Source organism: Echinops telfairi, unplaced genomic scaffold (assembly GCF_000313985.2).
Source record: "Echinops telfairi isolate 266 unplaced genomic scaffold, ASM31398v2 ScPeMD7_21;HRSCAF=78, whole genome shotgun sequence".
Lineage (NCBI taxonomy): Eukaryota > Metazoa > Chordata > Mammalia > Afrosoricida > Tenrecidae > Echinops > Echinops telfairi.
Genome location: NW_022103918.1, coordinates 9087847 through 9113004, shown reverse-complemented (window position 1 = coordinate 9113004; position 25158 = coordinate 9087847). Strand labels below are relative to the sequence as shown.

General features: G+C 34.4%; 1 protein-coding gene across 1 annotated transcript in view; it reads right to left on the bottom strand.

Moving 5' to 3' along the window:
* ETNK1 (ethanolamine kinase 1) overlaps nucleotides 1-25158 on the bottom strand; it is a 67406-nt gene that overhangs the window by 23066 nt on the left and 19182 nt on the right. Inside the window, exons 3-5 of the mRNA XM_004699977.3 lie at nucleotides 15223-15363; nucleotides 11039-11181; nucleotides 1380-1463 (exon numbers count right to left, since the gene is read on the bottom strand). Of these exons, the coding sequence (XP_004700034.1) occupies nucleotides 1380-1463; nucleotides 11039-11181; nucleotides 15223-15363 (368 nt within the window). The remainder of the gene's footprint in view (nucleotides 1-1379; nucleotides 1464-11038; nucleotides 11182-15222; nucleotides 15364-25158) is intronic.

Here is a 25158-nt window from a genome sequence, read left to right as displayed (position 1 = left end):
GGCACCATCAGCTTTCTTCACCACCTTTGCTTATGTTCACATTTTTCTTCAGCAATCGTGTCTGGAAGGTGTGCATCCTGGAATGTCAATTTAAAAGAACAATGTGTTCTTGCAATGAGTCAGTGCTTGAGTGGAGGCCCAAGGTCCATCTGCTGCCTTAATACTAAACCTATAGATATATGCACGTAGATCTGTTTCCCCACACTCTTATATAAATATATTTACATATGTACATTCCAGTCTTAAAACCTCTACACATACCCTTTGTCCTCTAGTTCTTTCCTCTATTTCCCTTTACTTTCCTCTTGTCCCACTATCATGCTCAGCCTTCATTTGGGTTTCAGTGATTTCTCTCGCTTACATTGCCCTTGCTGAATCCCTACGAGGCCTGTTTTTCATTAGTTACTTTGTTATCTTCTCCGGTCACAACATAAGAGGTAAGCGAAAACTAGTAGGAAGAAAGCACTTGCAAGTTTCGGGTCAAAAAGAATAATTTGTTTTATAAATACATTAAATAAAATAAATGTTTATGTAAGAGCAATTATACCGCTTTAATTATCCTATCCATATTCCTGAATCCTCACTTCAAAATATACATATAACAAAATTTGTAAACATTATGTGGCCCGTGTGAATCTTGCCTGTTGCACCAAATGGCCTGCGTTTTAATTGAGTTTGACACCCCTGTCCTAGACAGTCATAGATTCATTTCAAACAACTTTTCGGTTATTCATAACCCAAACAAAATAAAATCTTGAACTCTTTTGGGAATCCAATATTCCCAGAGCCCAGGTTCACAATGGAAACACTTTCACAATTTTTTACTGTGACCCTGGGTAAATTACTTTCCTTGTGCATAAATTAGGAACATACAGTATGTAGATGGCGTAGTGGGTTACCAGAAGGCTTGCAGTTTGAACCCACCAGCAACTCTGTAGGAGAAAGATGGGGCTTTCTGCTCCAGTGGAGATTTATCGCCTTAGAAACCTACAGGAGCAGTTCTACTCTGTACTAAAGGGTCCCTTATCAGAAAATTCTCAATAATAGCACATAGTACATGGCTCACAAAATTCTTAAAAAGAATAAATGAAATGACATTTTACAGAGCACTTGGAACTGTCATGTCTCAACAGAAGAAACCACAAGTATTACTCTCTGGTCCATTTTACTTTATGGCAACTAAAAGAGAAATTTTAGTTACCGTTACTTTTTTCTTTCCTTGAGTACTAAACCAAAACAAATAATGGGGAAAAGGCAGCAACAATGGGAAAAGGTGGCTTCTATTGCCAGCTGATGGTCATCTTTAAATAACAAATGTCCTTAAAATATTAACTCCAAGTTAAATAAGCTACCCCCACTGGTTAAATCTTGTCTTTTACCTGCAAATTCATTGAAATGATTCCCAATATCATATGCCAGGTAGTTATATCCAGAATATTCATAATCAATGAACTGTACATCACCTATGTGAGACACAAAAACAAAGACATAAGAAATCATACATAAAATCAGAAAATCCCTATACTATTTGTAATTAAATAGCTTCCAATACACTGTCTCATTGTACGTGCTTGGGCTACATGCACTTCTGAGACAATAAGGATAAGGCTGTGAATTTTATGGCAATGAGCTTTACAAAATTAAAATTATGCATATTGGTCAACAGCTTCTTTATAAACATTAGTGCCCACTATATCAAAGAAAAATCAAAGTATGTCATTCTCAAACTTGAAGCAAAATATGTTTTCACCACATGGGGGCATCAGTTACTTAAAATTTCAAGGTTAACTAGAAATGAAAATCTCTTTGAAAAAAGTTAGTACATACTTCCATTTAAACAAAGAATTTACCTATGATATTCCAAGAGTGAACTGACAAACTTATCTATATGTGGAAATCAAATGTAAAGTGCGAGAAGCTTAAAAATACTTATATTTAAAACTGAAATTCTTCAAACCTTCAATTATGTACCTTGCAGTTAGGCTGCAAGAACATTGCTGACCAACTTTAATCAGTATTTTAAGTGCTGAGATATTAGCTGCATTCACACTCAGCCTTTCCTGAAGCGCTAGGAGCTAACATTTCCAACAGCATACTCGGACAGTATGAAGGTGGCTAGCTTAGCTTTTATCTTTTTAACAAACAAAGGTATGGTTTCTAATGGTTTTAATTTGAGAACATTTTATATTAATGAAATTGATTCCTACTCTAGGCTACATATGTGTTTAATTATAATTCTCCAAAGACAATCTTATTTCTCCTGCCCAAGGAGTATTACCCTACACGTTTTCTCCTTTCTAGGTGCGTGCTATCCAGTAGGCTCTCATCATGTTGTTGTTAGGTGCTATCGAGTCGGTTATAACACATAGCAACCCCACGCACAACTGAACGGAAACACTGCACAGTCCTATGTCATCCGATTCATAGCAACCACTATACAGAACAGAATATAACAGTGCCTGGATGAGCAAGTCTCAGAATCATGACTATGTTTGAGCCTATTGCTGCAGCTACCATGTCAATCTATGCATTTCTACTTAGGAACTTTTAATTTTTCTATGCAGATTATAGAGGAATCCACTTGACAACCACATGGGTCCTTATTTTGAGAAACAAAAGAAAAAGAATGAGGAGGAACAGGAAATTCAGGTAATCACCAATGTACAGGGGCTTATCATTTAAATGGGTACATAAACAGAGATGATTTCTAATTAACAGCTGCATATATTGAAAAGTGAACAACATCGACCCAGTTGTACTGCTTTTTAAACATCAAGCTGAGATAACTAAATGATGTCTTACTATATTTATATATATATTGGCATTTCCCAAATAAAGCAGCTTTTGAACTATTAAGTCTTGAAGTAGACTTGTATGTTTAATTTGGACAAATATTTTAATTACATTTGAACACGAGACAAACATTTTCATTAAAAAAGTACATGGCAAATTATAAAAGCAAAAAAAATTAATGTAATCGCACTCAATGTACCATTTCAAACATATAAATAATAGTTGTCTACAGTAAGATTAATGAAAATTAACAAAGTATCAAATCTTAGTTATAAAACTTCATATGCATATCATGTAATAAATCTAAGATTTTAAATATGGGTCTTTTCAGTAGATCAATGTAGTTGAACAGCCACAACCAGTATATCCACAGTTAACTATACTATCCTACACAAAGTCTTTAAGTTAACCAAGTCACTTTACTAAACTATGGAACTGGCAGTCAGAACATGTTCAATTTTTTTTCATAAGAATAAGATGGTGATGATCATCATCCCGATAAAATACTTCATAGCCATAAAAAATTCATTTTCAAAAAGTATTTTTAATTACCAGGGGTATTACAGCATGTTATTAGAAGAAAAGATACAAAATATTAAATACATAATATGATCCAAATTATTAACATATTATGCCTAAAGAGATTAAAAATGCATAATGCAGAAGTAGGGAGGGAAAAGTTGGATCAAAACCAAAATGTTCCAAATGTGTTTTTTTAATAGGTAATAAATGGCTTAGGTTTTTTCCTTTATATGTTTATTATATTCCAAACCCATTACAATTTCACATTTAAGAGAATACTATTTTTAATAGAATGAGATGGTAAATTCTTTATACAAAACTGACTGTCCACAGATAAACAGTATCAGGAGATTCCTCCGAATTCAACTTTCAATAAATTTCTTATGAAAAGATCTATAGTTGTACAACTGAGCCAAGCAGAGTTCTAATGTCACTTAAAACATTTTCAGCTGTTGATTGTTTTAGCCCTTTAAACAAATTCTTGTAGAGCTCATACTAACTGTTAATTAAATGCCAGTAAAAATACACAGCCCAGTCCTGAAGCTTACTTTGCCACCTAAGTAAAAGCTCCAATTTGTATTTTCTAAATCACATTTAGAATTTGGCAAATACAGTTAAATAGGCAGGTAAAACATGCCTGTTTATAGTGTAAATACAATTTAATTAAAGCATAGATCACTTAAAAGTTAAAACATGTTTCCGTATGAAAAGTTTAGCAATGACTTTTGTAGTAGCATTAATCATTAAAGCTAGCCTTTATTTTTAAATGCTATGATGAGTTTATAAATAATGAAATTAAAAAAACAAGAAAATGAAGCTAACAAGATACAGATGAGGCTGTTACCAGGCTCCGTGCAAGTGAACAAGTGATGCGATAAACCTCCAGTCAGTGCGTTTAAGAAGCACGGGGTGCGCCGCCACATGGCAGCAACAATGGCATACCTAATCTGTAGCAGATGAAGAAAATTTGGCAAACTCACATTTTACAAGACACAAAGCTTAAAAGGAAAAAAAAGTTTTTTAAAGAAACAAAACAAAAAAAAACTGCATTAACTATTCTTTTTCAAACTATTGCAAGCAAAGTGGAACTCAACCTTAAATTTAATCTTCTGCAACAAAGTAAAATTAAAGAGGCCTACTTCTCTTATTTCAGGTGCCAGAAAAATCAAATTACCATTCTTGGAAATGCTTTCCCGATGATACTAAATTTTCTTTTCTTCTACAAATTTAACATTTTCTGTCGTTTCTACAATTATTTACGGGAAATTCTACATTATTATCACTAATTAATAGCTTATATAGCACTATTATCTTGATAATACTTTTAATCATATATTTTTAACTTAGTTTAACTGGGAAGGCAATGTGAATGCTCCCTGAAACTGCATACAAAATTGTATGTGTATGTGCATTTTATTGCTATACATATACTGTATATCTCTGTTATATTAATGAAACCTACAACACTGGTACAAGTCTGTTCAAATATCAATGTAGCTATTAATTTTTAAAGTACACTAACACTGAAAAAATTAACTTACTAGATACACTTACATGATCTATTTGTCAGAAATCATTTATTTTGTTGTTTTCAGGAGAAAAAAAATCTTTCAGTAGAAAAATATATAATTAATATGACCAAAAATCCACTGCCGCTGACTCAACACCAACTCAAGGCAACCCTATAAGGCAGAGTAGAACTGCTCCCTAAGATTTTGGAAGTTGTAAATCTCTATGGGAACCTAGCCTCCTATTCTCCCTCGAAGTAGCTGGTAGATTCAAAATGCTAACCTTGAAATTAGTAGTCCAATCCATGTAAGAACCTGAAAAATCTTTCCATCTCCCTCTGCTAGGTCAACAATGTTATACAGAGTGGAAAGAGAATGATGAGGATAAAGATACTATAATTATACTACTGTTAGTAAAACACTTTCTCTCTTGCAAAGAATATTCATGAACTGTGTTATGCTCTGTGTTAGTCTCCACTGGCTGAATTTTTGGAAGTAGATAACCAAGCTTTCTTATGAAGCATCTCTAGGTAGGCTCAAATTTCCAACTTTCCAACTAGCAACCAAGTGTATTTGTTCTATGTACCACCCAGGAACTCCTATACAGAAAAAGGCCTTCACCACAGCACTCATCATGCTAAATAGAGGCATTTATTTAATGATTTGATTTCTCTACTACATGGTACATGGCTTCTAAAGAGGCTTTCACTCTTTCATTAGACAATCCCTCATACATGGGAAATCTTCAAATACCAGTGAAATAACTGAAGTTTCTGCAAAGAATACTGAGATATAATCACAACAGACATGCCCAAAAGGAGGCGGTAAAATAAGCACGAAATATTCAATAAAGTGTGACATTTTTCACATACTTCACGTATTTGTTGAACATTCAGTGGGAATGGATGCCTGGGCATAGAAAACCTAAATTAGCTAATTCTATATGCTACTATTTTAGTAACTTCCTTATTAGTGATGATATTAATTTATCAAAAAATTAGTTTGTACAGTTCGTTTAGATGTTCTATAAAGGAACCCTGGTGGCGTAGTGGGTTATACTTTGGGAAGCTAACTGGTAGGTCAGCAGTTCGACACCAGCTGCTCGGAGGGAGAAAAACCATTACTCCCATAGAGATTAACAGGTGTGGAAAACCACAGGGGATGTTATGAATCAGAATTCACTCGACAATGGTAGTAAGTTTGGCTTTAGAATCGTAGCTTTTATTACCTGATTTAGCTACTAACTTATTTTATGCTAAATAGTAATATGAAAAACAAGTTAAAATAGGGTTAAGATTATCTTCCATAAAAATTCCATCCTGGAAAAATGTAGCTTACCAAATTTAAAGATTAATTTGTTTAATTTTAAAATCTAACAAACCATTGACTATAAATAAGTCATTAAAATATTAATAAAACAACCACAAATACATAAGTGCCTTTTATGAATAATGAGTAGATAAGATATAGAACCAATCAAGGAATTAAAACTGGTGACTAGATACTATTTTTAATGAATAAAATTCTTGAAAAAAGTCTGGTTATTAATTCCCTGAAAAAGCTTTTCTTTCTTTCTGACTGGAATTTCCTTAAAGAGCTGTAAATCAGCCTCTTGTATTTTGTTTACCAAAAAGAGAAAAAAAAATCAATAATTTCCATTACTGAAATTTAAAGTTATATATTAGATACTTATATGAGCTTTTCATGAAGGAATGGGGAAAGTTAATGAAACAGCCACTAAAAATAATTAGACCAATAAACATTCTGACAAAGGACGAAGACATGAAACAACAATTTCAAAAGCTTTAGCAATTGTGTCTGACACGTCAGCAGTTAAAAGATTAGCAAAACTGAAATATTTAATCTGGGATATGTTAGTCAATAAGCAATATCACAATTCACTCTACTTAGTATATGTTTCTTATTAAGTATTCATTGATGAATTTAAAAGGTGACTGGAAAGTTTTATCTTACAGCTCTGGTGCACTGCTTTAGTTTTTCTTTTTGCAGCATCAAATTCTAACATGATAATATTAAATATTCTTTTCTTACCTTTTTAAGATGTCATTTCATGGAAGACAAGGAATGGGCTGCTGTTTACCAACAACTGTCTAAATCCTGGCACTGACTAACTTTTCAAAACTCTTGACAGCTATCACGAACTTCAGAAAGGAAGCTTACTCTTTTCCCATAGTCATGCGTCCTGTCAACTGACATGGAGAGAGCAAGCAGAGGCAGGATTTCTTCCTGTGATGGCTACCAGTCCCAGCAGCATTCCCAGGTAAAAATGCCCATAAACTGCAGAGTGCTCATAAAATATTTGTCCATGTATATAAGAAAGTAAGAGAACATGGTATGTGACTATGTATACATGTATACATACACACATAAATTTCTTAAATTTTAAGCTAGTCACTTAAGTTACCCTTAAAATACAAACTATAATTAAGTTGCATTTAAAGATATCCTGAACTGTCTTCCCATAGCTAATGATCCATTAATTCCACTAATCAGAGAACAAAGCATATAGTAACCATTTTTCATAGTCAGAAATATTTTAAACAAGCATATTCTATAATTATTATACAGAAGTTGGCAAACTGTCCTGAATAAGACATATTTTAGCCTTGTCACCTGTTTTTATAAATAACTATCAATACATGCTTTAACTTTTTTACTTATGCATTGACTATGTCAGTTTTCATGCTGCAACACTGTTAAGTAGTTGGAATATACTATAATATAGCTCATGCAGTCCAAAATACATACTGTCTGTCCCTTGACAAAAAGTTTGCCAAATTGTCATATTCTATAATAGCTTCAATTGATGTGGACTAAGTAAGAGCCTAGCCCAATACACTTTATAAAAGTGATCTTAAATGTTCTCAGCATCTACGGAAAGCACATTATCGCTAACCCTAACATAAAGAAAACTGAAGTTCTATACTAACAACAGTACTCAAATTTAGTATACATAAGAATTGCCTATTCAAATTCTTAAGCTCGTCTATAGAAATTCTTCATATTGATCTAAGACCCAAAATTCTACAGTATGGCCAGCTACCTTGGAGACTCTGATGTAGACAATCAAGGGTCAAATAAAAATATTTATAAAGATATAAAATGCCTTGTCTAATACTACTTACCTCTGTAAGTGGCTGACAGATATTTGGATCCAGGTGAGGCTGGTTCCAAATCTGCACTCTTGTAACTTCTCTTGATTATAACTAAGCATTAATACGTCTGCTTTTAAGAGTCACTTAGAGATTTTTAATCTATTTATTTCACATAATTTTTTTATTAAAGTTAAAAAACATATGGAGAGACCTCAAGATGATATGTAATAACTCCATAAAATTCACCTAATATTTGTATTTTTGTGGAATTAAAGGTTTGTGACATACTAAGATACATATTATGCTTGATGATAGGAAAGCAAATCCCTTGGCCCTCCTCATCTTTATACATGTATCTCATAAATGTGAAAAACTGATAGTCTCAAGTTCAAGTAAAATTAATGATTTAAAAAGAAATAATTAAACACTTATGAATGAATATATTATGCAGGTTAATCATTTATCATCTGTGAAATGTCAATATCTAATTATTCAGAGCCTACTTTTGGAATGCTATGTAACAAAGTAACCAGTTAAGAAAGTAAAGAACTTTGTAGTATTATCTCTCAAGAAGCCCTGGTGGCCTCTCGGTTATACAATGGGCTGCCACCACCAGTCACTCCTAGGAGAAAGTTTGGGCTTTCAACTTCCATAAAGAGTCAACAGTCTCAGAAACTCAGAGGCAGTTCTACCTTGTCCTCTAGGTTGGCATCAATTCAATGGTAGCGAGTATTATCTCTCCATTTTCTTAATTTTAAAGATTGTTGCCATAAAGTATTGTTATAATCAAAAATACAATTTTTGCCTATCGAATTACGAATTTTATAAAATTTACATATTTTTAAAGTATGAGGCATGGTATTTTCTACTTATAAGATTCTTATAAAGCTTGCTGCTTGTATTATCTGAAAACCAGTAACTGCTAATTTTAAGGTATTTAATAGTAAAGACTAGAATAGGCAATTTGTCACCTTCATGAGTTTTAGAATTTACCTGAATAGTAATCCAGCTGTATTGCATTGTTTTAGTATCAATTACCCACACGGGAATGGAAGTTTAAAAAAAATACAAGATGCCACAGGTTGCACAGTAGCCTTCCTAACCAACACTAAAAACCATGGAGAAGGGGAGGGGGAAAAATAACAATAGAACATTCCACAACTAACACACAAACAAGGACAAGAAACAAATGGTAAAACATTGTCTTCTCTGAAAAGGGGTTGACTCTAAAAATATGGTTTCATTGAGCTATAAATTCATTCTATGTTAGGGGGAGTCAAACACAAAGGTACAACTCGGGAACTCTTGATAAATGAAACAAATTACAACCCTGAATTCCTAGAGCCAAAATGAAACAGATTTCATCTTAAAATATGGAAAATGTTTTAATTAGTGACCAGTAGTTAAGATATAGGTAACTGTTTAAATATACAATAATGTGTTATAATATCAAAGACAAAGTAATCTGATTTTTTTGGTCCTGTTTTTAAAAACTTTTATAAACAAGTTTGTTTTATGAAATGAATATGCAAAAGGAAATTATAAAATAAAATATGAAACATTAAAATTATATTCCAAAGAAAATAAGAGAGTCTCTTTGATCAACTTGCAGTTAAAAATAAAGCTGAGTGTCCACTTCAAATGTAAGATGAAGTCCCTCACTCAAAATTCCATTATATAAAACGTGTTATTAGGTCTCTTACTAAACTTTAAAAGCTAATACATTACTTTAACTAATGTTCTCACCTCACAATGGCATTGAGATTTGGTTACTAGTATATAGTGTAGTGCAGATATACTAATTCTATATACTAAATGGACATTACTACATTAAAGGATACCATCAAGCACTTAATGTTTAAGCGTGCACCTAAAGTTTGAAAAAAGAAAAATTATTCCTCACAAACACTTCAAGAAAATTCAAAAATAAAAATACAAGCTCAGTATACTTTAGAAATTAAGACTCTCTACTCCACATAAAATATCAAATATAAAGATCCCTTTGAGTCATAATTGACTCAACAGCAATGAGTATGAGTATAAAAAGATACCCAAATATATTTTTGAAAATACATATTTAAGTCTGCAACCCTTGACATTGCTCGTCTGGTGATTTTTCCCCCCCAATTAAAGACAACTATAAATATTAACAGCCTTAGTGTCAGAAAATTAATACTTAAAGATTAATGCCAACTTAAAATCTGATAAGAAAGGTCATAAAGAGTAATTTAGCTTAATATAATTAAGACTTCATTTAAATTCTTTGGCTTTTAGTATCTTCACAATAACACTTTCGATGTAAAATAGGCACTTCCAACTGTAACCACTATCATTGAAACTGGTTTCCCGTATAATAGTTTCATAGATTCACGCATACTTTTGCATTAATACTAATCCTTCAATCAAAATTATATTTTTAATAAAATTAGTATTGAAGGGCAACTATCATTTAGCAACCAAACCTCAAACCACTTTATCCAATATCATACAATCAAGTGTTTAGAATAATCACAAAATAATTCCAATAAAGAGTATCACATTACCACTGTCTACCTCAGAAAATATTAAGAACTACCATAATTTCTTGAATATCACTTTATAGATATAAATTTGAGCAGCTACAAAGAACAGTCCATTCTTATGTGGCTCTCTCCTTAGCATGAAAATGTCTAACAAATCAACATAGTACACAGATAATAGTAAATCTGGCCTAATATTGTCCTCCCTGTATTATGAGAAACGTCCTACATGTACAAAGCAGTGCAGTGTCAATTTATTTTTAATAATCCCCACTACAAGCAGGTTACATTCTATTCTTCTCATGAATAGAAGTAAATTTTAGTTTAATCTATAGAGTCACTTTATCATTTTACATTTAAAACTCTATCAGAAATCACAACCTATTTCTAATAAGCCAATTTTTAAAATGCATATACAGGAAAATATACTAATATATCAACACTACCGTAACTTTTATACCCTAAATTTTTTTTTAATTTTAAAGATTTTATTAATGCCTTTCATCTTTGCATTTGAGTTAAATCAAAGACCATTAAGAACATAAATCAATTTTACTTATTGATAAGGTCAAATACCTACCTTGTTTCTCATTGTAGATTATATTCTTACACAATAGGTCATTATGGCAAAGCACAACTGGTGAGCCCAGGTTGGAAAGCATCTCCTTCATCCAAGTCATCTCTTCTTGAAGAATCTGAGTACTTGGGATATCACTTAGGAACCTTTTCATTTTAAAAGAAGAGTTATATGCTGTTTATCTTACTGGCATGTTTTTCAAGTTTGAGTAAGGCTTAAATTTATTTTAAATTAACCCTGATTTAAAACAACAGGCCAATTATCCTAAAAGTTGAAACAAAGAAAATAATTTATATCAATCTAAACTTGAATGAGAAAAAAATTGAACAGCAGTTAAGGGTGAGCCATGAAAATATAAAATATATTTCTACAAAATTGGGGTGGGGGTGAGTATATACATATTGTTGACAACTAACTTTACTAAGCACTATTTTTTAATGTGCTTAGTAAAGGTCATACAGAGTAATTTTATATGTTACCATGGGTACACTGTATCTCCATTTTATACGGGAGAAAAGGCACAAAGAGCTAAGAAAAAAAAGGTTTAAGATATTATTTAAAATTATAAAGACAGGCCTTTAAAGACCCAACAATATTTATTTCAAGTTTAAAGGGCCGATGCAATGTAAACCAGTAAAATTCTTATCTAAATTTACATTCTGTCAATAACTGATAAATCAGTAGGCAGAATGACTCAATGGCTACAAGTTTGGCTTTTTTTTTTTTTAACATTATCTAGTTGTCATAAAGAAGTCCTGGTGGCATAGTGGTTACATGTTGGACTATGATCGACAAGGTCGGCAGTTCAAAACCAAGTGCCACTTTCCGCGGACTAAAGATAAAACTTTCTATATTCCCTATAAGAAGTTTGCATCTCGGAAACCCACACGGGGCGATCGGTCTACCCTGTCATATAGGGTCACTATGAGTCGGTCTTGGCTTGATAGCAGTGACCAAGTTGAGTTCCCATAAAAGGGCAGCCCTGGTAGCAAAGTGGTACACATTTGAGCTACTAATGGCCAGGTCAGCAGTGTGAAACCACCAGCCTCTCTGAGGGAGAAGGATGGAACTTTCTACTCCATAGTTTCCATCTCAGAAACCCACAGGGGAAGATGGGTTAGTTCTACCTTGTCATATGAGCTGGAATCAAGTCGATGGCAGTGGGATTTGCTTGCCTTTTGTTTTTTGTTCTGAGTTATCATAAAAACAAATTTAATACAGAAATAGCCTCAAGAATAATGTGATGTAGGAAAGGTGTGAAGGAAGAGTGGCAAATTAGCTTTTTGTACTAAACTCTTCTGTATTACTGTTACATTTCTATTAGATAAAAATAAAATGAAACAAATAGACTGCTACCATTAATTTCTCTTAGTACCACCAGACTATAAAATTGCTTTTGGCTGACTGTTTTTCTTCTTCACCAAATATTTTTATAAGTAAAGATCTCTCAGGTCTTCCTTCATAGCTTTTCCAAAATTATTCCTTATTCCAATACTTAAATCTGCATCCTTTTTACATTGCTGAAGTAATTTGACTCTTAGGGTTTTTTACCAATATTTTTCCGACTGTTACAACCTTTCTTCTGCTACAGTATTTCATACTACATAGCTACATATTCTCTTTTCAAAATGGTATACTCTGTTCAAGAACCACTCAATAAAAAGAAGTGTGGACAAAAGGGATGATAAATCCAGGGTACAGTATATTACTGATGAACCATATAATGATCATCTAGTTCTTTAATATTTCCTCCCCTTACTATTAGAGTTTTTATCTGTTTTACCTCATTAATCATGTTATATTTATATATATTCAATTGTATATTTAAGATAATTCAGTACATGAAAGCAATAGTAATAGGAGTAATGGTTCTCTGAGGGTAAAGAGGTGGGCAATAAGGAGCGGATAGCTTTGATGACTGTATAACTCACTCAATGGGATGGAACAACAAAATTGTTATGTGAGAGGATATATTGCATTGTGCAAGATATGGAAAAAAACTATTACAGGGAAAAATTAATAAGGGTTCCTGTGGAGGTAGAATAGTGGAGGGAGGAGATAAAGGGAGCTGATAGCAAGGTGTTCAAGAAGAAAGAAAATGTAAAACTGATTGTGGTAGCACTTGTATAATACTGCTCTTCATGTGACTGAACTATGGAATGTTATGACATCTGTAAGAGCTCCCAATAAAATGATAAATTTTTTAAAAAGAGAGCCAGAAGTGTGGAATGGAGTAGTATTCAGAGGATTATGATCATAATTAAAATCTATGTAAAAGCACAAACAAGAAAAAAATATATAAATATTTCTAGTTGTATGCTGCGGGGGCATTAGGGTGTTCTTCCTGTTGTTTACTACAGTGTATCAACAGCTATTCCAAAGTTCCACCAACTTCAAGGATTTAACCTGAAGATACCTAAGTAACCTTCTTCAGAGGATAATGATAAAAGCTAATGTTTATTTGACCAGATACTGCTCTAAGTACTTTATATGCCCTAACTCAATTAACCTTCACACAAAAACTCTCTAACTGATGTTACTTAGTTATTTCCACTTTATACATAAGGCAACAAAGGATAAATAACTTGCCCAAGGTTACATAGTTAAACTACTAATTCACTGAATTGTAATTTCATACAAAACAATCTGTACCAAACCTTGTGCTCTTAATCCATGTAATATTATTTTATAAACAATCCCTTTGGCATCGGGTCCATTTTGACTCATACTGCCTGTAAATCCTGATATTTGTAAAAAAAAACAAAAACTTTAAAAATATCTCACTGAAAATCAACATTTGTTTTAATACTCTTAAGTGTTTCTCCCAAAAATCTTCAATAAAATATCTATTTCAAAATAGCATTCCCTGTTTTATATTGTATGTAGTATCTTGAATGTTAAACACACTAGACATACCTCCAGAATGGACAACCAGTTTGAAGTGTATAATTAACTTTCTAGTGGTCAATGTTTGACAAGCTGACTTTAAATACAAACACATGCAGAGTAAAGCCAACTAATCTTTGAAATAATCAAATTCAATGCAGCAATAGTGGTATTTTCCCTTGCTGCATTGCAATGAGAAACAAGAAAAAGAAAATGTACACTCCTTGTTTCTGTCTGCTCTTGAAAGAGTTCCTGAATAGGAAGATCTAACCTTTAAGAATGCTTTAGCTATAAAAAGCAAAATAGGATTTCCAATTTGAGAATTAATTATTTATCACATAATTATTTAGAATCTGAAGACTAATCTCCAAGTTTTTACATAGAATACAATAAAATGCCTTAATCAATCTGAACCCGCGAGTCAGTTTACAAAAGCTGGACAAGACTCCACTAATTACATTTTCAACTTCAAGATCTAGTAAATGAGGCTCAAATTATTTCATACCCCGATACTGATATAATGTCTTAATGTTGATCTTTGAGCCCAGTCAAAATAGCTCTGGATGGGGGGAGAGACCTATATGACAAATTTATACCATTCACGAATGTGCTCATTTATAGAGGTATTTAAACCACCTTACTTTCAAAAATGTTCCTTTTTTAGAAAATAGATATATTTTATTTTCAAATTTATTATTAATTGGGAGTTAATACATATATCATTCCATGGTTATGCATGTCAAGCAGCATTGTACAATTGCTACCACAATCAGTTTCCAAACTATAGATATAATCGGATTACAGAGTCATTGCTATTTTACTGTTTTTTCAAATCATTTTATTGGAGGCTCATACAATTCTTATCACAATCCATACAAATCATCCATTGTGTCACGCACATTTGTACATATGTTGCCATCATCATTCTCAAAACATTTGCTTTCTGCTTGAGCCCTTGGTATCAGCTCCTCATTTTTTCCCCTCCCTCCCCATTCCCCCTGACCTCATGAACCCTTGATAATTTACAAATTATTATCATTTTGTCATATCTTACACTGTCTGACATCTCCCTTCTCAAAAATGTTCTATACATGTTTGTTGCCTCAACTGATTCTTTTTAATGTTTTGGTGTGCTTCTGGGTTTTTTTATCAAGGGTTGAGGTGAAAGTAAAAAAAAAATCAATATTTACTGCACTTCAGACAAATAAGTAAACTAAGGCAAATTTTATATATAGAATCCTTGTCATTGTTTTTTGGAAAAGCCATGTAGAAAATAGTTTCAAACGTAAAACTAATTTTACCTTTTATTAATGTCTTCATCTGCAAATCCTGTAGGAATGAGAGAGAAATATTTTCCCATCTTTAGCCATAGATTAGATTTGGGGATCCAACCGTTATGTGCATGTATTGCATGAATTTTAGCAAGCTGACGAGCTATTAGCCTGTTTAAAAACAAAACAACGCAAAGAGTTAAGCATTTTTAAATTCATGTCTACCCAAAGAGACTGAATGTATCTACAGTGCACTTATTTTATGTGAAATGGTTTAATTTTTATTATCCCATCGTAGCTTGTGTTGGGCTGCTAACCATAGGTCAGTGGTTAAAAATCACTAGCTGCTCCACAGGTATAAAATGAGGCTTTCTACTCCTATAAAAGTTTACGTCATCGGAAATACAAGAGGCAGTTTTATTTGGCCCTGTAGAATCTCTAATTTGAGTGTCATGATATTCAGAATAAGTTGACAAGTCAATTCTCACAAAGCGAGACAAATAAATGAAACATTAGTGACTATAAACCTACAGCTAACATCACAAACAAATATTGTGTCTACAAGGTGTTGTGAGTCTAGAATTAGGTGGCCTACTTGATTAACAAACAATGTTTGAGACTAGCAAAATAATACACAATTATAAAGTAATTTTAAGGCATATTCAAAACATATTAAAAATCAAAATGATTTGGCCCAAAAGGTTTGAGCTTGACTAACTAATCTAAAGTTGGTGATTCAAACCCACCCAGTAGTGTCAAAGGTGGCCTGCAGATTTGCTTCCATAAAGGTTACAGCCAAAACAGCTGTGTGGAGCAGTTCTCTCTCACACAGTATCATAAGTTGGAATTATTATCACTGAAGTTAAAGGACTAAAGTGGAAAGAAAATTAGGCAGACTAATTTCCTGAACAAATTTTAGGACTTGATATCAGAATCACAATCATCTTGAAACCAAAAACGCTTGCGACTCTATGTACTGTGCTCACTGCCATCTTTGGTCTCTAAACAATCAAATTGAAGAAGCGTCCAAAAATATATTTACAAAACACATTACAGAAACTCAGCAAGATATTAACAACAGTAATTCTCAAACTGAAGAATTGAATACTACCTAGTCCCTAGCTCATGATGGAATTCCATTCTGACATAAGAGTTCTGATATAAATCATCTATTGTTTTTGTCTAAGTTTTCATACTTTTAATTTTCACCTTATTTATACATCTGATATTTGAACGCAAGTGAGTGAACATCTAATAATATCAGTGAACTATATGCTCTATAATACTGATGTAGTACATCTTACTGATGATACAAGGTGAAACAAAAAAAATTAAGACAGTCCTAAGTGCAGAAATGATGAAGCACAAGTCAAATGGATTTGGCTCAAAGCAAAATATTATCAAAAAGATGTGTGTGTTTTATTGACTATACCAAGTACTTGACTGTGTGGATCATGACAAACTGTAGATGGCCTTGAAAAGAAAAGGATTCCAGAACACTTCACTGTGCTCACGCAGAACTTCCACATGGACCAAGAGGCAGTGGTTCGAACAAAACAAGAGGAAAAGTTGTGGTTCAAGGTTGTATCATCCCAACACACACATTCAATCAGAGCAAGTCATCAGAGAAGCTGGATTACATGAAGAAGAATGTGGCATCAAGACTAGAAGAAGGCCTATTAACAACCTGCAATATTAAGATGACAAGTTATCAAAATTGCAAGCATCTATTTATGTAAATTATTGATCTACAGCTTTTCTCAAATACCATGTGTCTAAAAAAATTTTTAATTAAAAAATCAGAAAAAGGAAATCTATTTTCCCACTTCTCACACATACACATAGAAAGTCCCAAGCATGCATGCATTCATGCATACACACACACACACACACACACACACACACACACACACACACACACGAAGTTACAAGCATATGAACATAAACTACGAAGGACCAGGTAACTTCATGAAAGAGCGAGGAGGACTTGAAGCACTTGCTGAAGCAGATCAAAGATTGCAGGCTTCAGTACGGATTGCAATTTGTTTTGGAAAAAAAAGAAGAAAAAAAACCCTCACAACTGAATCAATGTAACCTCATGATAAATGGAGAAAAGACTGAAGATATTAAGGATTTCATCTACTTGGATCCACTAATCAATGCTCACAGAGGTAGCAGTCAAGACATCAAACTACACATTGCACTGGGTAAGTCTGCTGTGCAAGACCTCTCTAAAATATTGAAAAGCAAGGAGACCCAAATCATGGTATTTTCAATCACCTTTTATACATGTCAAAGTTGGACATTAAGTAAGGAAGACTATAGAACAATCCATGTATTAGAAGTATGGGGCTGGTGAAAACAAAGTATTATACAATGCATTTGAATTTGGTACTGGCAAAGAATATTTTAGGTACCATGGAATGCCAGAAGTACAGCCAATGCTCCTTAGCAGCAACGATGGCAAGACTTCATTTCACAAACTTTGGACATATTATCAGGAGAGACCTGTCCTTGGAAAAGGACATCATGATTGGTAAAGTGGAGGGGAGATGAAAAACAGGAGGACCCTTAGCAAGACAAACTGACACAAGAGATGCCAATGATGGGCTCAAACATAACAAATGTGAGGACGAAGCAGAAGCAAGCAGTGTTTCATACTGTTGTACATAGGGCCTCGGTGAGTAGGAACCCGCTCAATGGCACCTAACAACAAGTACAGTTCTATCGTATATATCGATATACGTAACATACATCATATTTATATGGCATAAGCCAAAGACTACTGCACTGGCAAAATGCTTAATAATCCAATGTAATACTACCTAAAGATATTCCTAAAATCTGCAGCATCAGTATCACCTAAGAATGTTTTAGAAATGGAAATTCTCAGGTCCCACTTCAGATCTACTCAATCTGAATCTCCAGCATTCTGCATTTTAACAAGCTCTCCAGGTTATGTATTATCCTGAGAAGCACTGATTTAAATTTCACTATGGACAGAAATCAATCTTGGACACTGCACCCCCCCCTCACAAAAAAACAACAACACAGAGGCCTGCCTATGACCCTCAAAAAGTTGTTTTTAATTGGTGCAGCAAAGGCACTTGAAATATTTAAACTCAGATAATTTTAATATGCAAAATCATTTGAGAACTAGACGGCACATAGGGACCTTAGCATTGTAGTGAACTTCAAAAAAAATTTGAGAAACACTCAACTAAAGCACAGAAAGACTAGCATCGTAGTTATTCTTCACCAACCTTACTTATGTGGCAGTCTTATTTTTTGAACAATAGTAAATATTCTTTCTTTTAAATCAGGCAGAGCTGATTTCAATTATATTCCTATTTCACTCCCGCCACTATATGTAGCCATTATGATAGAGTTACCCAAATTATTCTGTCCTTTAGTAACTGGTTTGGGAATATTACCAATATGAGGTCAATGAAACTCAAATGCATGACATTAGTTGAAGCTACTAACTTTGGTTGAAGCAAGCTATTGGTTTTCCTTCCTTTCTCACGGAAGTGGTTAAACTAGTTAACCAAGTCCAAAACTGCTGATAGATGTTATTGCCACTCTTAAGGAAATTCTGCCCAAAACTAAAGCTCACACAGAAGAAATATATACTTATGGCACTGGTGCAGCCCCTGGATCTATCTGTGATTGATCTTTAAGTATTCTCCATGTTAGATAACAATAAATTTGTTCTCAAATAAATCAATTTGAATTTCCAAATCCTGACTACTAATCAAAATTGCTTCGTGGATGGTTTGGTCCAGTTTAGTCTATACCTCTTAAACAAACATGAAAAAGCAAACAACTATATAAATTAATTTTTGTATCACTGCCCTTTCCAAAAACCACATATTCATGTCTACAAAAATACTCCCCAAATGCTACTTTTTCATCACTCTCATTCATTCATATAAGGAAGTTACAAGCATATGAACATATAATGCCAAGCAACAGGTTAACATCAAGAAAAAAACAAGCGAGAGCAAAATCAAAACAAAGGTGAGTGTAAATGCAAGCAGAAGAGTACGAATTGTTTTTAAAGCTTTCAAAAGCAGGGAGAAATATAATCTGTATTACATAACACTCAAGGGATCGCTCTGTAAAAAGAACACTGTATCTCAGAATATTTACTCAACAAATCCAACAGGTGATTCAAGAAAAGAGATCCATATAAGAACTAGTTTTATGTGATGATTTTTTTTTAATAAATAAAACATTTCTTTTCATTTTCACTCCATGCTTCTAGGACCTGATTTGTTAAACATGAAACACATACACCACCACCACCACCACCACCCCCAAAAAAATCAAACTCACTGCCATCAAGTTGATGTTGACTTGTAACCACCCTGTAGGACAGGGTAGAATTGTTATGGTGGATTTCTGAGACCGCAACTCTCTATAGAAGTAAAAAGTCCCATCTTTCTCCCAAAACATACAAGGGTATGTCAAAAAGTTAAACCAACTGACTTTATTGTTGGTCCCCTAAGACTATGGTCCTAAACCTCATTACCTGATGGTTACGTCTAAGAACTTTTCATAACTCTACCTCCTGTATGTTCCACAACATTCACAGATATATTTGCAACAAAAGGAAATATCTATGTAAAATATTTTCTGTCAAACCTACATCCTACTTTGGTGAATAGAGACTGTGGTCTGGAAAGATTCAAGAATTAAAAGAAACAGAAGTAGATACTGTATATATTAGTAGAGACTGTGTATATATAGATAATAGTATATATTAGCAATCCTGCAGTTATAGTGATCCATGAGCAGGATGCATGGATAGACACAACAACTGAATGGACTCCGGAGAGTGGGAATATGCCACTTTATAGACATAGGGAACTGACAGAGGGTGTTTGAACCTGGACATTTACTTGACTGTGTTGCAAATATATCCCTCAATGTGGTAGAGCAAACAGAAGAAAAAAATTCTTAGCTATAACCAAAACCCTTGAGGGAATGAGTCCCTCGCCTGGAAGCTCAAGTACGTAATCTTGGGAGGTATGGAGATCAATTGGCATAACATAGTTCCAAAAAATCCGCATCCTGCTTTGGTGAGTAGCAACTGGAGTGCTGAAAGTTTGCAAGTGGCCATCAAAAATGCAATTATTGGTTTTCCCTGTCCAGAGGAAAGATGAGTAAGGATAATCAGTAACATATGGACACAATCCTACAATTAGTACAAGATGACACAAAACATCCAGTCTCCATGACTTCGAAAAACACAACTAGATAGTGCCAGCTACCATTACCAACTGCTTAAAAGAGATCACATTACTGGGTTCTGAATAGAGTGGGAGAATATGTGGAACAAAACTCAAAATCCGAAAGAAACCCAGGCTTACTACTAGTCAAGACAAGAGACTAGTAGAACCCACAAGACTATGGTCCTTGCTTATCTTTCAGGTCTGGAACTGAACTCACCCCTGTGGCTCAAATCTCAGGCAAATAATACACAGAACCTATAAAGGAAACAATATCACTAGGGAGATACAAACTATTAGAACAGTCAACCATCTGAGTTCATTGGGGCAGTCTTTACCAAACGACAAAGTTCAGCATAATCTGGAAAGTAGAAGGAATGAAAACAGAAAACAGGGAAGTGAAACAAGTAAACTCAACTGGCAATTGAAATCAATGATGTGAAAAAAAGAAAAAAAGTATATATATGAATGGAAAACCTTTGAAGAATAAGCAGTTGCATTCTCCTGCTGGGAGAAATAAAATCCCCTGCACAGCTTTCCTGACCTTTTTCTCACCAGTGCAGTTATCAGTGTTCTTAAAACTTGTACCTAATACACCTCTATGAACATCTTGTGTCCTTTGAGAAATCTATCAAGATTGCCCAGATTACCCCTTGGGTAAATCTACAGAGACAGTAAGTGCACTGATACTTTCCTAGGGTTATAGCAAGAAAGACTGGGTTCTGGTGCACTAGAGAGCTGATAATGAATACAAGAATGTGTCCTAAAATTGATTGTGGTCATGACTGTACAAGTCTTTTTAATATTTTTAAACCACTGAACTATATGATATGTGAATTATATGTAAATAAAACTGGTTTCCAAAAGTTTAAATACTCTTTTGGGATTCCAATAAACCAGTGGATCTCCGAATGGCTAATGCCGTGATCCATTAATACAGTTCCTCATGTTGTGGTGACCCCCCCAACCATAAAATTATTTTCGTTGCTACTTTATAACTGTAATTTTGCTACTGTTATGAATCGGGCAACCCCTGTGAAAGGGTTGTTCGACCCCCAAAGGGGTCACGACCCACAGGTTGAGAACTGCTGCAATAAGCCTTCGGGGCTGACCACTGGGCTTTGAATTTTATTGGCCGTCCAGCAAATATTCTCAGAAATCACTCTTTTGTTTGAACCTTTTTTAAAAGGCTATCTAATGAAACTAAGACAAGTGTATTACTGAGAGACATTGTCTATCCGCTGATCACAGGCACATGTTTAAACATGTTCTGTTTGCAATAAATTCATGCCAGTATGAACTGAAACTCTATTGATAATATTTTTTGGCTTAGGCTCATCAAAGAAGTTGACCAACTCTTATGCTATTACATTTTAAGTGAATAGAATGGTATCTATAAGGAAAATATTTCAGAAATGAATAAATTAGTATGGTCACAACTTAAATTCACAAAACACACTCACTGCCATCAAGTCGATTCCAACTCATAGCAACCCTATAGGACAGTTCCTAACTGTCCCGGTGGGGTTCCAAGAATGTGAATTGCTACTGGAGCAGAAAGTCTCATCTTTCTTCCATAGAGTGGCTGGTGGTTTCAAACTGCTGGCTTTGCAGGTTGAGGAGCCCAATCTGTAATCTGTAATCCACTCCCAGGTCACACTCCAGGTTAATGGAATCTACTAAAGAGAAAGCATCTACCAATTTTAAGTAGCTTGCCTTTCCTTGAAGAAATGTAGCTTTAAAAGGGGCTGAACCAGAATTTGAACAGATTATGTGATGTAAAACCAAACCCTGTGCATTATAAAAAGAACACTGGTGCAACAGTAGTTAAGTTTTAACTGCTAATGGAAAGGTCAGCACTTTGAACTCACCAGGCACACTATGGGAGATGTGGCAGTCTACTTCTGTAAAGATAGCAGCCGTGGAAACTCCATGGAGCAGTTCTACTGTGTCCTATACAGTTAGCTATGAGTTGGAATCATCTATCTCTATGATAACGAGTTCCACTACAGAATACCCTATAATAATTCACCAAATTAGGTGTGTTATCATTCTGAATTTACTATTTTATTCTCAGTGTGAACACAAGTAAACACTTAATTTCTGCATTTCAGATTCCTTGCAAGAAAAATGAAATGTAAAATTTCCTGACTTCTAGAAATGGTTAGGTTTCACAGCCCAGGTAGTTACTCAAGAATCGGCATTATGCGATAATGGCAAATGATCACATCAGGTCACCAAAGGGAGCATGACTGTATCATTACAGAACTGCCCAACCACTAAGAATCTTAGTCCAGCCAGGTTGACACGTAAGGCATGTGTGGCATGCTTTGGCTAAATTAATGACACCATCAATAGAATTACCTCATACCCCAGAAGGATGATTGATAATGTTCTCTATTATCAAATGATAACCATGTTTCTAAAGTGAACCAGAGACATTATAAACCATAGATAAATGAGTGGATTGGGGGCTTACACTTAATTCTAGCCCCAATCTAGAAACAATTAGTTCTTATGACATGACCCTGGCTCAATACTTGCCCCCATGAAGAGATCATTGAAGATATGAGTGCTATAGGAAAGTGTGAAGAAATCAGATGGTGCCTGGCTATCAAAAGGAATAGCATCTAGGATGCTTGACTTCAAACAAGCAGCCATTTATCTAAGAAGTGAACTCAGTCCTCATGGAAGAAACATACCAGCCTATATGATCCAAGGATTATAAATAAAACCCAAATCTGAAGGAAGGAATGGTATCAGAGTTTAAATTGTGAACACCTGGTTTTTAGATGGCTATGAAGACAGTAGAAGCCCAAAATCTATATGCATGGTCCCACATGAATTACGCCTCTGGTGAATTCCCTGTGTTCATAGTTCAGGGATGTGAATACCCTTGCTATCAGACAGACCACTGTAAAGTTGATTATGGCAGATGTACTTAGGTTAAAATATAATACTTTATCATTCAATCTCCCTTTTAACCCATTTTAAAGTTGTTTCAGGTTAATTATTTCAGAAAATATTCATATTTTCTGCTCTCTTTTTGATTGAGTTTTTTCTATGTTTTGTCTAGTAATTATTGTTGGGTTTTGTTTATTTGCTTCCTATTTGTGTTTTGTACGATTTTCTGAATATGAAATCCAGGATCGGTAGAGACGGTGATTGGATTCATAACTGCATAGGGGGGCATGGCATGGGAGGGCTGGAGGGTGGGGGGGATGGGGAGCTAACAATGAGTACGAGAAGAAAACGAAGAAATTGATTGTGGTGATAATTCCACAAATCTTAATATGACTAAATGATTAAATTATAAAATATATGATAAAACTTTTAACAAAAATAGATTTACAGTCTGGGAAATCTCTAGGGAGCAGTTTGACTGTCCTGTGGGGTGGCTGTGAGTCAGAAATCAACAATGTTCTCATGACTTGCTAGTTACATTCCCAATGTGATTGAGAGGTCACTCTGTGCCATGGACATCACTGGGGCAGGGTCTTCCTCCCTTACTCACTGTCACCCAGTCAAGTCTCTGAATCACGGTGAATGTACAACACAGAACATAACTTAACAGGAGTAGAAATCCTCATCTTCCTCCCAAGTAGAAGCCTTTGGTTTCCAATTGCTGACCCTATGGTTTGCTGCCTAACATACTATGCCACCAAGGCTTCACCTGTGTTGTACCTTCCCACTGCACCATCACCTCTATGGAGATGTAGTAGCCACAGATTTTTTTATTCTGTCATTTTTATCCCTCTAATAATTCAAAGCACTTTTATGTTCCAAGATAACTTAAGGACAAAAAAGATTATTGCTCTAATGTTCTCTAATGGGTAAAATTGTTTGTTCATACTTTTAAAAACACACAAAACACAAAGAGCCCAACAATGACAGAACGAAAAAGAAAAATCTCAATGGAAAACAAACAGAAAATATTTTAAACTGGAGCAATTATACATTTATACAGGAGGGATACAATTATGCAAGAGGGAAATCAATGACAATGTGTCAGAATGTGGCTTGACTACATTTGCAGTAAAACACCCTACAATGCAATGTCTGGTGACAAAGCATTTCTCATCTCTGGTCCAGTCAGAGCAGGTTCACTACAGGTCTAATCCAGATGGGAGATCCTACAAATGGTTTTTGGGTTTTCAGTCTTCCACAGCCTTTTGCAAACTGGGTGTTCAGAATTTAAGCTATAATACCATTCCCTCCTCCAGGTTTTCATCTTATTATTCACAATCTTGGATCACATAGGCTGATGAGCTCCTTCTGTGTGGACTCAGCTGACACATTATTTGAATGGCTGATTAAACCAAGTTTTTAAGACTCCAGATTGTTATTATTTCTGCAGCTGGAAACCATATAATTTCTTCACCACACTTGCTAGAGCACTCATATGGTTCAGTGATCACTTCATAGGGGTAAGGTGTTGAGCAGGACCATGTCATAAAAACTAATTGTTCTTAAATTCTGGCTACAGTTAAATGCAAGCCCAAAATCCATTCATGTAATGGTTTAAATAGTCCTGGTTCACTTTAAAGGCATTATTATTTTGTTGAAGGGCATTATAAATTATCCCCAGGAAGCATATGGTTTCTGGAAAGTAACCTCTAGAGCAGTGGTTCTCACCCTTCCTAATGCCATGACCCTTTGATACAGTTCCTCATGTTGTGGTGACCCCCAACCATATTATTATTTTTTTTTTGTTTTTTGTTTTTTTGTGTTT